The sequence below is a fragment of the Nyctibius grandis genome, chromosome 6 (genome assembly GCF_013368605.1).
Source record: "Nyctibius grandis isolate bNycGra1 chromosome 6, bNycGra1.pri, whole genome shotgun sequence".
Lineage (NCBI taxonomy): Eukaryota > Metazoa > Chordata > Aves > Nyctibiiformes > Nyctibiidae > Nyctibius > Nyctibius grandis.
Window position 1 is genome coordinate 41,737,410 of NC_090663.1, and position 14,034 is coordinate 41,751,443.

The following is a 14,034-nucleotide window of genomic DNA, read 5'->3' on the forward strand; positions in this document are numbered from 1 at the left end:
CCCTGTAATAATTTTCCTGCAGTCCTCATCTGTGTTGTCCCTCGCTAACTGTAGTAACAATGCTTCTTTTACAATTTTCCAATCTAATGGTTGCCAAATATTTCTTCCCTCAGGACCCGCACCCACAATCACCTGATACGCTTGTGGAATTATAACTTCTTCTAATAACGCATCTCGAATGCTCCCTTTCCATTTCACTCCTTCCCCGCCTTCCCCTGTATTCACGGGCGGACGCTGATCCTCTCCCTCACCTCCCACATTACCAGATGGACGCAGACCTCCACCCCCGCCCTGATCTAAAGGTGGAGTAGGGAATTACAAAGGAGGTTGAGCTGGCCCTAATACTTGTCCCGAACACAGAGGTGGGTTTGGTGGAGACAGAGCCACGTGTCTCGAGGTGTTGGCTGAACGGTGCTGCTGCAGTTCCGTCTTTAATTCTTCCAGTCCTCTACCAAGCTCTGTCATGTCAAGTTCGTGTCCATTTCGTGATGGTAACAGTCCTTTAAGTCCTTGTGACTCTGGCACTGCTGGCTCCGTAACTGGAGACTTTAACAGTGGTCGTTTAGTGCCGGAATGTAAACTTTGTTCAACAGACCCAGGAAACGGCGAATCCGGTAAAGGTGGATACGAAGCAGGTTTACCCTCCTTCTTGTCCTCCTGTTCAGTCTCAACTGAGGAATAATTCCCCTGTCCTGTAAGAATGTCCATAGTTATACCATGCAACGGGTCATTCGGATCAGCCCTTCTCCGTGCAGCTTCATTGACTGCTCGTTGTGCCCATTCCGACCCCCACAAAAGGAATTGGGTAGGTGTTAGCAAGTTTCATTAAATTCCGGGAGTCGTGTGGGCACAAAAGATCAGCAGAAAAAATCCAGGAAACTATATTCCTTGTAGCGTCTGATTTCACTCCATATTGTGTAACTGCCGCCTTTGCTTGTTAAAGGATTTTCCAATCAATCGGTTCCCAGGTAGCTGCTCCATTCTGCTGTACCACAGGGAATGCTCCTATTCCACCCAAATCAGCTACTGCGCTCCACTGTCCCTCCAGGATGGCATCACGAATCACTCCGCTCCACCTTGGTGCATGTGGTGCAGGTGGGGGTGGGACATTGTTGGTATTGTCCCTGTTTTGTAATCCTGGAGCAAACGCTCCCGATTGTTGCGGCTGTCTTTAAATCTTTCAGTCCCTCCGTTAGTTGTTGCAATGCTTTAGCAATGTCCGTTTCCGGCTTCCCATAGTCATGTGGCAGTGGCGTTGCAGACCGTGATGAGTCAGAGGATGAGGGGGGTGGAGGAATTAGCGGGGGGGCGGAAGGAGGGGGCCTGTCTTTCTCTCCTCCCAGACCCAGCAACTGGGCAGGGTCAGGAGGAGCCGGCCACTCCTCCCTCTCCTCCTCCTCTTGCACTTCCTTCTTTCTGTCAGTTGAGCTGCTGGCTCTCTGAGCACTAACTTCCTCTTTCTCCTGAACTTCTGCTTTCAGAGTGCTGCTGCGTAGCTGCTCAGTGCTAAATCCCGGTTCTATTGCAGCCCGAGCTGCAGTGACAGATGGCTGAATCGGGGCCAACATACCTTTAACCGCTGGTAGCCCAAAAAATCGCGCTACAGCCCCAGGAACTTTCACCTTCTTTATAGGGGAAGTAGGGACTGCCAGCATCTGAGCTGCTGTACAGGCGACCTCCCTCTCTGCCTTCATGCTTTTAAGAGTCTCTATCACATTCTGCCACAATCTGCTCACTTCCTTCACCTCCTTTTCTTCAGGATCTTTATCAATAGTCTTTTTCCACATCATCTCCCCCATTTCTCTCCATTCCTCCACAGAGAATACAAGCGCCGTGTCCTTAAAACATCCCCAGCGCTGTCCCAGTTTTATCAATTTAATTAGTTGTTTTATCGTTGTCTCAATCCCTCTCTTAGAGAGAATACTAATGAGCAACGCGGAGGCAGCTTCTATCTCCATAGCTGCCCCCCGTTTTGGTGTCTGTCGGCCGGCACAGCACCAACCAGTGTCTGCTCTACCTTTTCTTTCAAGCAGCACCAATTTCTGGGAGTGGAGTGATCAGCTCTTCCAGGTCTGCTCTGCCTTAGAGACCCAAGCAGCACCCTCCCAGCCGTCCTTTCCCAGCACCCTCCAAAAAATTCTGCCTACCGCAGTTATGGAATTGAGCTCGCGGCGAGAAGGATGTCCTTTTGCTCCGTGGTAACCATCCTCTGCTACCAGTTGAAGAAAAGGGGAAGTCGAGGGCGCGGCTCTTGGGTGCTGGGCGACGGTCCCAGAGTAATGACACAATCCCAATATGAGTATGGAAGTTCTCCGTTTAATGATTACACGTACAGGATATATATAGACTCTAAGCAGAGAGCACGCTGATCACGCACCAAAGCCCGCGTTTCCATTGGTAAAGCCTTGCTGTCCACGTGTACTAGTAGCATATACGATTGGTCTATAATTTTAGATACACGGAGCGATGAGCACCCCCTCCCCTTTTCCTGTTTCTCTTATCTGTTTGTTACAACTGCCAAGTTCTTGTTTTGTTGCATTTTTGCAGCGTTCAAGGAGAGTCCAAGGTGACTCGCTCCGGGCCTAACTCTTGCTCAGAGCCTGGATTGCTCAGATTGCTCAGAAGCATGAAATCATGCCCCCTCTCACTTAACCAAGCCTCCACATAAGAGTTCCTGATCACAGGAATCATGTGGAGTTAACAACTCTTCGTTCCCTCTTAATTTCCTTGTGGATTATGATATGGCCTATCTATCATCAGAGGCTCTTTCCTGTGAGAGATCTTCAGGATGAATACTTGAGCCAAAGGCATCACAACTAGAAAGACTTATCAACCAAATACATTTCTGTTAACAATTCAATATTTTAAGACACATTTTTCATTCCTCTGCCAGCTCACATTGCACATACAATTAAAATCCAGACTGATCCTATGAAGAACTTTCAGAAAAATTACGTTTAAAAAAAACCCTTCTGCTACTATCTTCACCAGATTTCCTTTACATTCTGTGTAATCTCAATCTGTTTTGCAAACATCAGACTTCTTTTCAACCAAAGTTTGGCGACTCACGCTTGAGGACCTTAACCAAAAAAAGTACAGTAAACAATGGTAGAAAAGCAAATGATGCCAGCTAGCGGGACAGAAAGTAGAACAAGCAGCTGCAAAAATAATCAACTCTACCACATAAACTATTCTGGGTAGTAACTGAACAAAGAAAACCTGAGCACTCTTCACTTTCCATTATTTATAGGCTGACAATTTAATGATAGCACAACAGGATGCCAGACAAAGTCAGGATTTGAAAGTTCAGTGAATTCCCTACTAAGGAGAGGTTTCAAGTTGTCAGAAGGCTTAGCCCCACAAAGTAAGTCCACTCTGTGAGGCAGGAGTAGCAGCAAGAGGTTCCAAGGAATGCCATGACAAATATCTCCAGTTATAATGATAAAACATTAATTTAGTGTCTTAGAATAACTAAAGAAATGACAGATGATAAAACAAAGGTAAGAGGATGACAAGATGTTATATAACAAGTATTTACATTCTTAATACTTTGGTGTCATTAAAAACCATCTTGAGACATTTCACCCACCTTAACAGCTGGATGGAGACCACTGTCAAACAGTGCTTCATTTTTTATGATATTCCCCACTCCAGGTAATACTGCTTGATCCAGTAACACATCACACAACATGCGGGTTTTCTGCTGCTTAATCTCACTTTCTGCTCTTAAGAAGCTAAACTTTGGAGAACAGACATCCAGGCTTTCCATCATTCTCACTTTCCGCTCACTCTCAGCTGCATTTCTGGAAGAGAAAAATACATTAAGATTTAGGGCTTGTTCTAATTATATGCTAATATAGCAGTATGGTTTTAAAAACAATACATGAAAGTATAACAGAACATTATATGCAGATAACAGAAACCATGAAAATACCAGTGACAGGAAGAGGCACAGAAATTACATTAACCACCCCCACCTAAACCAGGTCAATGACATATGCATGGAACATCTATCTGGTCCAACATACAATAAATCATCCTAATTTTGTTCATATTAGTTCAAAAAATAATTGCCAGGTCCTTGCTTTAAAACTACTTCCAACGTGGAAAGACCATGTGTTTGTACCATCAGCCATAACTAACTATGTTTACGTGGTCCAGTAGTTACAACATGACAATAAAACCTGTATTTTCTTAAACCTTGATTTTATTAGGTTAAGCATAATCGTAAATTGAAGAAAAAATAGTTTCTAAATAATACAGTACAAGAAGTCTCAGGCTCAGGTAAGTTTTTATGTTCTGTAATATTAAATATACGTTACTTAAATTTACTTGCTCCTTTTCACCCAAGAGCGTCAAATGCTTTAAAATCAAGCTTGCTATGTTATTTTTATTAGCAGTGAGAAGTACGATGCTGATGGACAAAAATATCTACTTAATAGTCAATTAGAACAATTATACCAATTTGTTTCTAAAAAGAAAACAAAAATAAAAACACAACCTTGGGAACATAAAAATTTGAAACCAGTAATTGTCACAGATCCTTAGTCTTGCTAAGGAAGTAAGACTTATGTGGAAATTAAAGGAGCAATGGGGTTCAGTATTCAGATCTAAGGATGGAATTAAATTCAACTTTCATTCCCAGTCTCGACACTAATGAGGCTATGGCACAGAATTACTTTAACTATATGTAAATTCTGATACAAAAGTAACAAAATTAAATTACCATACCAATAAATATATGTTTAGAAAGTTTTGTTTTGTTTCTTTGTGCCTATGATGGCTTTCATCCAAGCACTTAAAAAGTTGTGTGTGATTTTTCACTGTGTTCTTAAAAGAATGTTATAAAAAGAAATAAACCAAGCTATGTTTAATTTGGTTAGCTTCTGCTTTACCTATACTCTACTGTCACCTCAAAAAACCAAACAGTATTCTCTGTAAGCTGTATCTCCAAAACTGGTAGCACTCCATTTGTGTCTTTGCTTCCATCAGGATTAATACACATGGAACCGTTCATACCAAAGTGAATCCTGGGAAAGAGAGAGAGTTCTTATGGGTATTTTATCTTAACAATGTTTCCAAGCATCACACTAGTCTATTTTTTGAAGTTATGAACTATTCTTACCTAACCAAGTCAGTATGTACATTAATTCTAGCCATTAATAGTAACACAGCAATAAACTACTTGCTTACATAGTGCTCAAATCCCAGAGAAGAACCCTCCCCGAATCAGAAACACTCCAAAACATAGCAGTTTTCCAGTGGTCTTCATAATTCATTGTACAGAAGTCAAATCTGATCATTAAGTAACACACTTTTCTGGTGTATTGCATTTAGAATTTTTCACTTGACATGCTGGTCTTCCAACATAGGTTCTTAAGTCCTCAGGGAGGCCGAAAGAAATGAAGCTACTTTACCAGATAATTTTCTGTTAAATCAGGCAGAAGTCACCTGGTATGAAAGGAAAGATTTCAGTCCTCACATTGCCAACACTTATCATATCAAAGCTACTTCCAGTAACACCATAAAGAAAGTAATCAACATCTGCCATATGTTGTTTTCTGCTTTTCTTTGCCTACAACCAAGGCAAAACCTGCAGGTCAATTAAAAATTAATAAAAGAAATAAACTGAAAAATGCACAGATGGCAAAGGAGTGGAACAGACTCTTTCAAGCATTCCTTTTACAGATCACTAATGCTTTGAGAGTCTTACATTTTATAATATATTCTACTGGGAGCTAGTATACTTGAGCAAAGGACAAGTTTGACTATGGTCTCATACATTTTATTTATTACAAATTCACCTGGTACCTTCAAGTCCTAAAAAAAACCCATAAAACAGAGGGAGTACCTACTTCTATGTATTGTATATCAGAAAAGGTGGATTATTTTGTAGCTACAAAAAGATTTAACAGATCGAACTACACAAATGACCAAGGAAATGAAACATCAGGTGTATATTTCCTTTTAACCCCTCTTTGTTACATTTCAGGAAGAATAGGCATTTTAAACATTTACATATAGGTTAAGAAAACAATTCATTAAGCATAGTCTTAAAGTCAACTCTTTATGTAACTTCCTCATAGCATTTATTCATTTTGTTCAGTTTTTAAAAACCTGTGTCTTTCCAAAACACTCTTTTTTTCAGGTCAGTTCAGTTGATATAGTTATTTCAGCCACTTTTATTTTCAATAGCCATTTCCAATTCTCAAGTGCCATGAATACTACTGCGCAGGCTTAACTAGTCAAATTTCTTTTTAAACCGAGTCAAATTTCTTTTTAAACCAAACTCTTGCATCTTGCTACCAAATGAAACGCACTAAATGCTTCCAGAAAGTTTTTTTAAAAGAAATAGCATCCACATTAGCTGATGGTTTCATTTACCAAGCTCCAGTACACTGTTTAAAAGAAGCATTAATAATCACAATTAGCTACCTTAGTGACTCGTAAGTTTATGACTAGAAAAAATAACTGAGTCATCACTACACACTTACATTCAAAAGCCTTAAGAAATTTACAATATTTCTCTCCAACATGTTTCATTACCTTTGATGTCCTGAAATAGGGCAAAACAGAAATCTTCTCATTTTAATTACAAATAGAAAGGCCATGCTAATTAAACCTAGGATCTGTTATTCAATGATAGACACTAGTAAGGAGTTGATGTGTTGTTGTTTTAAAGTAAAAAGGTGAGTTCTTAGAACTATTTAGTGCTACACAATATTGTAAGGATCTGATTTATTTAAAACATTTTTCCCCATGAAAATAAAAGATTAGTAGCAGCACAGTCAAGCTATTATATGGACATGTAAAAAAACAGTGATGATTCATATTATCCAGTTCTAAGGGCCAAGATGTAATTTCCAGTCAAGACAGTGGATGTCTTTCCTTTAAGGGATTTGGAGTCAACAATTATCTCTTTCCTAAGAATATTTTTGTCTGTTTTCAGTTAGGCAAAAACATATGTGCGTTATCAATTTTCATAAACTTTTCTAAATAATTTATCACTGCAAATTTACATTAATAGCACACTACAGAAACTAAACCCAGGACAACCTCTCTCACATAACTTTATAATTTCCATGGCAAAACATGCAGTCCACACAAGTCTCTCCTGCACAACTCATGAGTATCAGAGGGGTTTTTTTCCACTTCCATTGATTATTTAAGTGACTTTCAAGGCAAAATTGAAAAAAAAAAATCCTCAGATTTTCCAAAAAACCTTGACTTTCTTCAGTGAGTTTAATGTCCTTGTTTAAATGGACATCAAAAAGTAGTACTAATTTATTCAGAAAGTGTCATTGCTCATTTGTACTCAAAAAAAAAAAAAAAAGCTTCTACTGCCCACCATGGACTGCAAATATACTGAACTTCATTTGCTAATTGCTATCCACAACATGGCAACACTTCAGAAGTATCCTCCTCATTTGCAAGTCAGGCAAGCAGTAGCCAAACTGCACAAAACAATTTCATGGCCAGGTTATCTTCTCCCACCAGGCAGTCATTCCCCACTTGAGAAAATCCAGGCACATAAAATGAGTTAATAACCCTTCATGGCCCTTTCACAAGACATGTCTGACTAACATTATTTCAGCATGACTACCAGCTTTTTACAGGTAATCACAGCAGATTTGTTATGTTAAGAAACTATGTACAGATACAGAATCTGTATATCAGTAACCCTCCTCATGACAAGGAAGTCCTATATTTGAGAGTTAGCTTTAGTAAAGAAATAATACATCCTTTGAAGGTGTACTCCTTATTTCCTCTCCCAATAACAATCCTGGCAGCCAATCTTAGACTGCTGTAAGATGCTTAAGAATCATTTAAGACCTTTCAGGGTCAAAGGATTATATTTTCCATACTAGAACTTGGCCACATTTTCTTTCTCTTTGAAGAGAACGTTTGCAAAATGTTTACTTACATTCCTTAGTAATAGCGTTTTCTTCTGATAAGGTAATTCAGTCTGATGAAACAATGTTTTCTTATTGTATAATTTACTCCTTTGCTTATCCAATAAATTTGTAATACATTCAATAGTAATTTAAAAAAGGCTAACATCTGTATCAGTTACCTCCCCTGCCTTTTTTTTTTAATCTTCCTTTATAACTGACTTTTCTTCTTAATTGCTTTTTCTGCTCTGTTTCTATTTAATAAAGCACAATATAAAGCAAGAGAAACTGATTAGGTCCATAATCCTATCCTTCACAAATATGGGTTATTTTAAACATATATGCAGTCCTTGTCCTACTAGCTACTTGTAGGATTGTCATGTAAAGAGTGGTACATGCTTGTAAGACTAGTTGCATTTCTCTAACACTAGGAGAAATAAGCATAGAGCACTATATCTGATAACCAGCAGGCCCCTGCTACCAAAGATCAGTCTACACATCATCCCAGGTAATTACAGGTAATTATCACTGCCTTTATTTATCCAGCATGCAACCACTGTAAACTTGTACTTGCAGCCAAGCATTTTCAATTCCATCTCCCTCCTGTAACAGCAGTGCCACTGGCAAAATATTATGTCACAGAATCATAAGGTATTTGTTGATATTATCAGTTTTAAATGAACAAACATCACATTGTTCAAGATCAGTCACTAGGTGAGAAAGACTACACTGTAGAAGTGATGCTGTTTTCCCTTTTAAAGATTTAGAAGGATTAGAAGGCTGAAAGAAAAGCATTAAATGCCAACCTTATCTATTAAATATAAGGGCCTTATTTATGTATTCTGTACTAATTACCATAAAGAATGAGGGGATTTTTTAATAATCCATGACACTGCATTTGATTAGACTGATATTTTAGTTGACTTTGCAGTACAGAAACGTATTGAACTAGAAAAAGTAAACTAGATATCAAAGACAACCTTGGTGGCTAGTACAAGATCTCCAAGGCTTTAAAGCGTATGACAAAAGCCTAAACATGCCAACAAACCCCTAATAAGATCTGCAAAGCATGAACAACCAACGATTTGGCAGTTTTACCATTTGTCTAGGAGTCATGGTTTCACGAGAAAGCTAAGAGGCACATTTATGATGAACCATTCACCTGCCAAATTTCAAACCATAGTTCCAAGCCAAGGAGTTGTTAATATTCTTTAAGAAAGCAAGGCAGCATAAATGTATACACACAGAATATTTTAAGTTTGGCAATTTTTTCACTCGTTTATTATCAGAGCAATTGAATCAGAAAAATTAAGTACAGAATCTCAGTCTGAATTTCTTCAGGAAAGTTAAAAGAAACTGCAAGTACAGTTTGTAGTGGAAGATATTAAGTAGCTGTAACTGCACGTACTTCTCTGAGTTTTGTCCCTAGAAAATGCAATTTCCTGTTTGAAACAAAGCATTTCAAGGAATAACTGTCCTTTTCAAATACCATTACATGGAATCTTAGACTAAGAATAAAGCAGTAAATTATGTGACAATGTAAGTGAGTATATCCAGTATTTCCAGCACTGCAGGGAGGCTGCTGAGAAGTTTCTCCATAACACTAACTTTCAAATCTCTGAAACTGACATTAGCAAGAACAAGACAACCCCTCAATAGCCATACAGTCTGAACACATAGGAAGCCTTTTTCTCGCCTCTTACCTCAAAGCTTTCTGATCGAAATACATAAAAAGTTCCTTTCCCAATGTCTCCACACCCCTGTAAACATGTCCAATAAGGAAATCATGACCAGAGGTTCCCTCCTCCCTTGCAGCAGTCTGAAAATGAGTACACACACACACAAAGATTAAAACAGAATTTATACTACTTTGATTCTAGCATCAGTACACATTCAGCAAGTAACTGTATGAACTAATTTTCCAACTTGGACAATATTAAACCTGTTCTCCTTAAGCAGCTCTATCAAAACCAATGAGGCTATTAACCCAGGAAGCAGAGAGTCACTATTGCCAATGCTGTCGTAACTTAGCTCATTCGTTCCCAAATGGAAACAATACATCTCTTTTATCAGGGTATTTTATGCCTTTTCCTTCAAGTCATGAATTCACAATAAGAGTGTCAGGCTGATGTAAACTAAATAGGTGTAGTTTGAATATTAAATACTTGGCAGAGTGTCAATTCTGCCACTTCCAGACCTACATCCTTATCCAAATGCCTCTTGCTGGAGTTTCTATCCAAGCTAATAATATGCTCTGGGTGTTTCACGTGGGGCATTGTGTATTACAGAAAAGCCTCCTCTGAGCCCACAGAGGTATTTCTCTCTTCCTACTAGTTGAAAGTCTAATCTCAGAAAATGTTGAACAGCAGGTGGGACACTACTACAGGTCCAGAAAAAGAGAACTGTGAGATTGAAGCAATAATCTTTCCTTGCTTAGCACATGAAACTCCACTGAAATTATAAGAAGAGACCTCTACAGGTTATCTGGTCCAGACACCTGCTCAAAGCAGGACTGACTTACATCATGCAGCCCAGGGCCTTGTCCAGTCAGCTCCAGGGATGGAGACTCTCGTCTCTCTGGACCCTTGTTCCAGGGCTTCACTACTGTCATGATGGAAAAATTTTCCTCATACCGAACCAGAATTTCTCCTATTGTCGCCTGCACCTGCTGCCTCTCCTCCTACTGTGCACCTCTGACGAGTCTAGCTCTGTCTCCTCCAAACACGCCTTTCAGGTAGCTGAAGAGAGCAATAAAACCCATTTCTATGAGCCTCTCCTTGTGCATCATGTGCTTCAGCCTGCTAATCACACCAGGCGACTGTCTCTAGTATGTTGTTATCTTTTTCCTAATAGGGACTTGAAAACCAGACACGGTAATCCAGATACAGCCTCACAAGTGCTGAACAGAGATAAGAGTCACTCTCCTCAGCCTGCTGGCTATACCACTGTTAGCACAGCCCAATATGGGGCTGGCCCACTTCCTTGGAAGTGCAGGCTACTGACTTGGACTCAGCTGCTATAGGGCCCTAGGTCCTTTTTTTGTCTGTGGAGCTGTTTTCCATCTGACCAGCAGTCAGGCCTGTACTACTGCATGACATTATTCTATTCCAAGTGCAGGTCTCTGCAAGTCCTGCAAACACTGAATTTAAGTTTTTGCCAGCCCATTTTTCTCAGCCTGTCAAGATCCCCTTTACCAGCATCTCAAGGTCCCCAGAAGGTCCATTCAGCCCCTGCTGAAACCTGCAAGCAGTATATTCACTGTCATGGGAGCCCTAACTGCAAGGCACAGATATGTGTACCAGTGCTTCAATCACAACACTCAATTGCAATGCAAATATGTATGAAAGTGAGTCTGGCAAATCAGCAAGGCTTCAGCTAGTTAGTGCAATTTCAGAGCTACTCCCACTGTATTATTACCTTGAAATGATATACATTTAGAGGGTTTTATGGTTATTATTCTGTCAAGTAGAAAAATATTTTTGCATAACATCAACACCATTTACTTTGCCTATTATCAAAATATGAAGAAAGCAAAATTTTGCTCTCACATAAACAGTTCATCCCTTCCAATAAAAGTGTTAAAGTAAGTCAGTGTGCAACAAGGTTTATTTTAGTTTTAAGCCACTGAAGTGTGTTTAAACTAAACCAGAGGAAGAAGTGACCAAGATGGAAAACCAACTTTTTTTTTTTTTCAAAATATTTTAAGTTAAATTCATACCACTTTAGTATCAGGCGAGCCCTTACAGTCATCATAGTATGGATTCTCTTAAACAGTGTAGTCTTCAGCAGCGGCCAAGGCTTTTGCCATAGTTAGCAGCCACTGTGAGATTTAAAAAGCCCAAGACCCTTGTGATGGTCATTTGCCAATGACTAGAGTCTGCCCTGAGATGACTTATACTGTACAAAGTTATGAACATCAATCTATTTCAGAGAATGAAATTTCTTTTTGATACCATAGCAGCATAACTCCTTACTTCAAAAAGCTTAGTCCTGAAAGATACAAACCTATAAAGACTGACGTGTTGACGGCCCTAGACAGACTATCTTGAACTACGCTCTTTCTTAAATAGTTCTTTCATTGAAGTACTATCTTACTAAGCCTTAATCACAAACTCTCCTACATTGCCTTACACTTTCCCCACTGAAGGTGGGGAAAAATTGCCCAACTTTCTGTCTGAAGGAATCCAATTTACTTACTTGAGACACAAGCAATGCACAATTTCTCACAGCTGAGCAAAACCAGGCATGAAAAGAAAGCCCTAGCCACCTCTGTAATCAAAACCAGAGGACTGGACCTTCACAGCTCATCGGCTAAGCCTGCTCACCAACATCCCAACTTCTCCTTCTACCAGAAGGTCTCACAAGCCCCAGCAGGGTTTTATATTGGTGATTTTATGCTGCCAACAGAAAGGATAAAAACTAGTCGAGAAATTACATACTGTGCACACTGACAGCAGATGCTACATTCTTTATTTATTTAAACAGTTGGTCTAATTAAAACCATTAAAAAAAAATATAGAATTAAAAGCTCTTTTTCTGCAGGCTAACATGTACCTCTCTCATCATGTTTCACTCAGACTTGTGCAGACTCATGAGATTATGAAAAAATTAAAATTAGGAACTGCTACTATAATTTTCCTTGTACTGTAGGTTTCCTGAGGCTAAACGATACTCTAAAATTTACCCTAAGTGAACAAGAGCAATTCTAAAAGCTTTCCCTCATTATTTCCAAATCCCACTATGTTTCTACAGCTTCAGCACCCCTTTACACATCCGACCTGCTAAAGTTTATTTATTATGTTGATAACAAGAATATTTTATAATTTAAAGGAAGAATTAAGACAGTATCCACGGACACTCCCCCCGCCCCCGACGACGGCAGCTGAGGCGCAGGAGCTCTGCCGCAGCCGGGGGCGGGGCGGGGAGGCCGCGGCGGCCGCACCAGCCATCCCGCTCCGCGCCCCGGTCCGCCAGCCACGCGTCCTCGCACCCCAGCGGCTCTGGTCGGCTCCCAGATTCACCTCCTCTCCCACAAACCTGGGGCGGCCTTTACCACGGCGCACACCCCGGACCTCAAGCTCTGCGCCCCGCGGCCCGGCCGCTGAGGAGAGGCAGCTGCCCCGGCCCGGCCCCTCACCGCGCCGCCGGCTCCGGCTGGCGGAGCGCTGCCCCGCACGCTCCGCACCGCCTGTCCCCGCCGCACCCGCGCCCGCAGCCTGTCTCCGTAGAGCGCACAGCCCGGGCCCTCCACCATGGCCGCCCAGCACCGCCCAGCGCTCCGGGCCCGCCCGCCTCTTCCGTTCAAATCTGCCGCTCGCTCGGGGGCGGTGCTGCCGCGCCGCGGGCCGCCCCGCCTTCGCCCGGCCGCCCCTCCTCCTCCGTCCGGCGGCCCCGGTGAGCGGAGGGCCAAGCCCGCGGGGCTGTTATAGCTGCCGGGGGACGCCCGCGGTCCCTGGCGGAGTTCGGCCGAGCGTGACAGAAAGAAACGCCACGGACGCTCCTGATCTGCCCTTAAGGGCTCTGCGGGCGGGCGAGGTCCAGCCGCGGGGCTGGGTGAGGAGTGTCCGGCGCCGGGGGCCTCTCACGGAGGCGGGGAGGGGCGGCCGCCGCCGGCCGGGGAAGGCCAGAGAGGCGGGCCCGGCCTAACCCGCCTCTTGTTTCATTTCCAGTCCCGGCCAGCTGGTGGTAAGCTTTGGCTACCTTCTGCATGGGCGGGAACGTTAATCAAAGAGCTTTGTTTTGTGAGACCCTTCAGGGAAAACACGGTATATCCTATTTATTTTGTTCTTAAGTGTGAACTTCTAATGTCCTCAAATACTTAATTAGCTGTTGCAGTCTTCCTGGTATTGTCTAAAATACCCTTGCAAGTACATCATCCTGTAGGGCTTACTTCATACACAATTGGAAGTTAATTTCAGCCTTTAAAAAGTCAATATTTAATAGGTTCTTGCAGTCAGTCAAAATTTACACAAAGAAAATGTTCCTTTCCCTGCTGCATCTGAAGTAAGAATGGGAATAATAAACTCCACGAGTTTTAAGAAAATTGAGGGAACTTGCATTTGAAGGCAGAACATTGGACATCTCGAGAGGCATACTCACACTGGTTGAATCTCTTAATTAATATTATTTCTTACGTAAACAG

At 41.4% G+C, this 14,034-nt stretch overlaps 1 protein-coding gene across 3 annotated transcripts in view; it reads right to left on the minus strand.

Moving 5' to 3' along the window:
* Positions 1-13,146, minus strand: part of NEIL3 (nei like DNA glycosylase 3) — a 28,994-nt gene extending 15,848 nt beyond the window's left edge. For 2 of the 3 annotated variants that reach the window (XM_068403093.1, XM_068403095.1), the window contains exons 1-4: positions 13,030-13,146; positions 9,596-9,711; positions 4,896-5,030; positions 3,590-3,803 (exon numbers count right to left, since the gene is read on the minus strand). In XM_068403093.1, coding sequence (XP_068259194.1) covers positions 3,590-3,803; positions 4,896-5,030; positions 9,596-9,711; positions 13,030-13,146 — 582 coding nt within the window. Of the gene's footprint in view, positions 1-3,589; positions 3,804-4,895; positions 5,031-9,595; positions 9,712-12,929; positions 13,010-13,029 lie in introns of those variants that run through there. The other variant, XM_068403094.1, reaches the window with a different exon arrangement.
* Between the last annotated feature and the right edge of the window lie 888 nt (positions 13,147-14,034).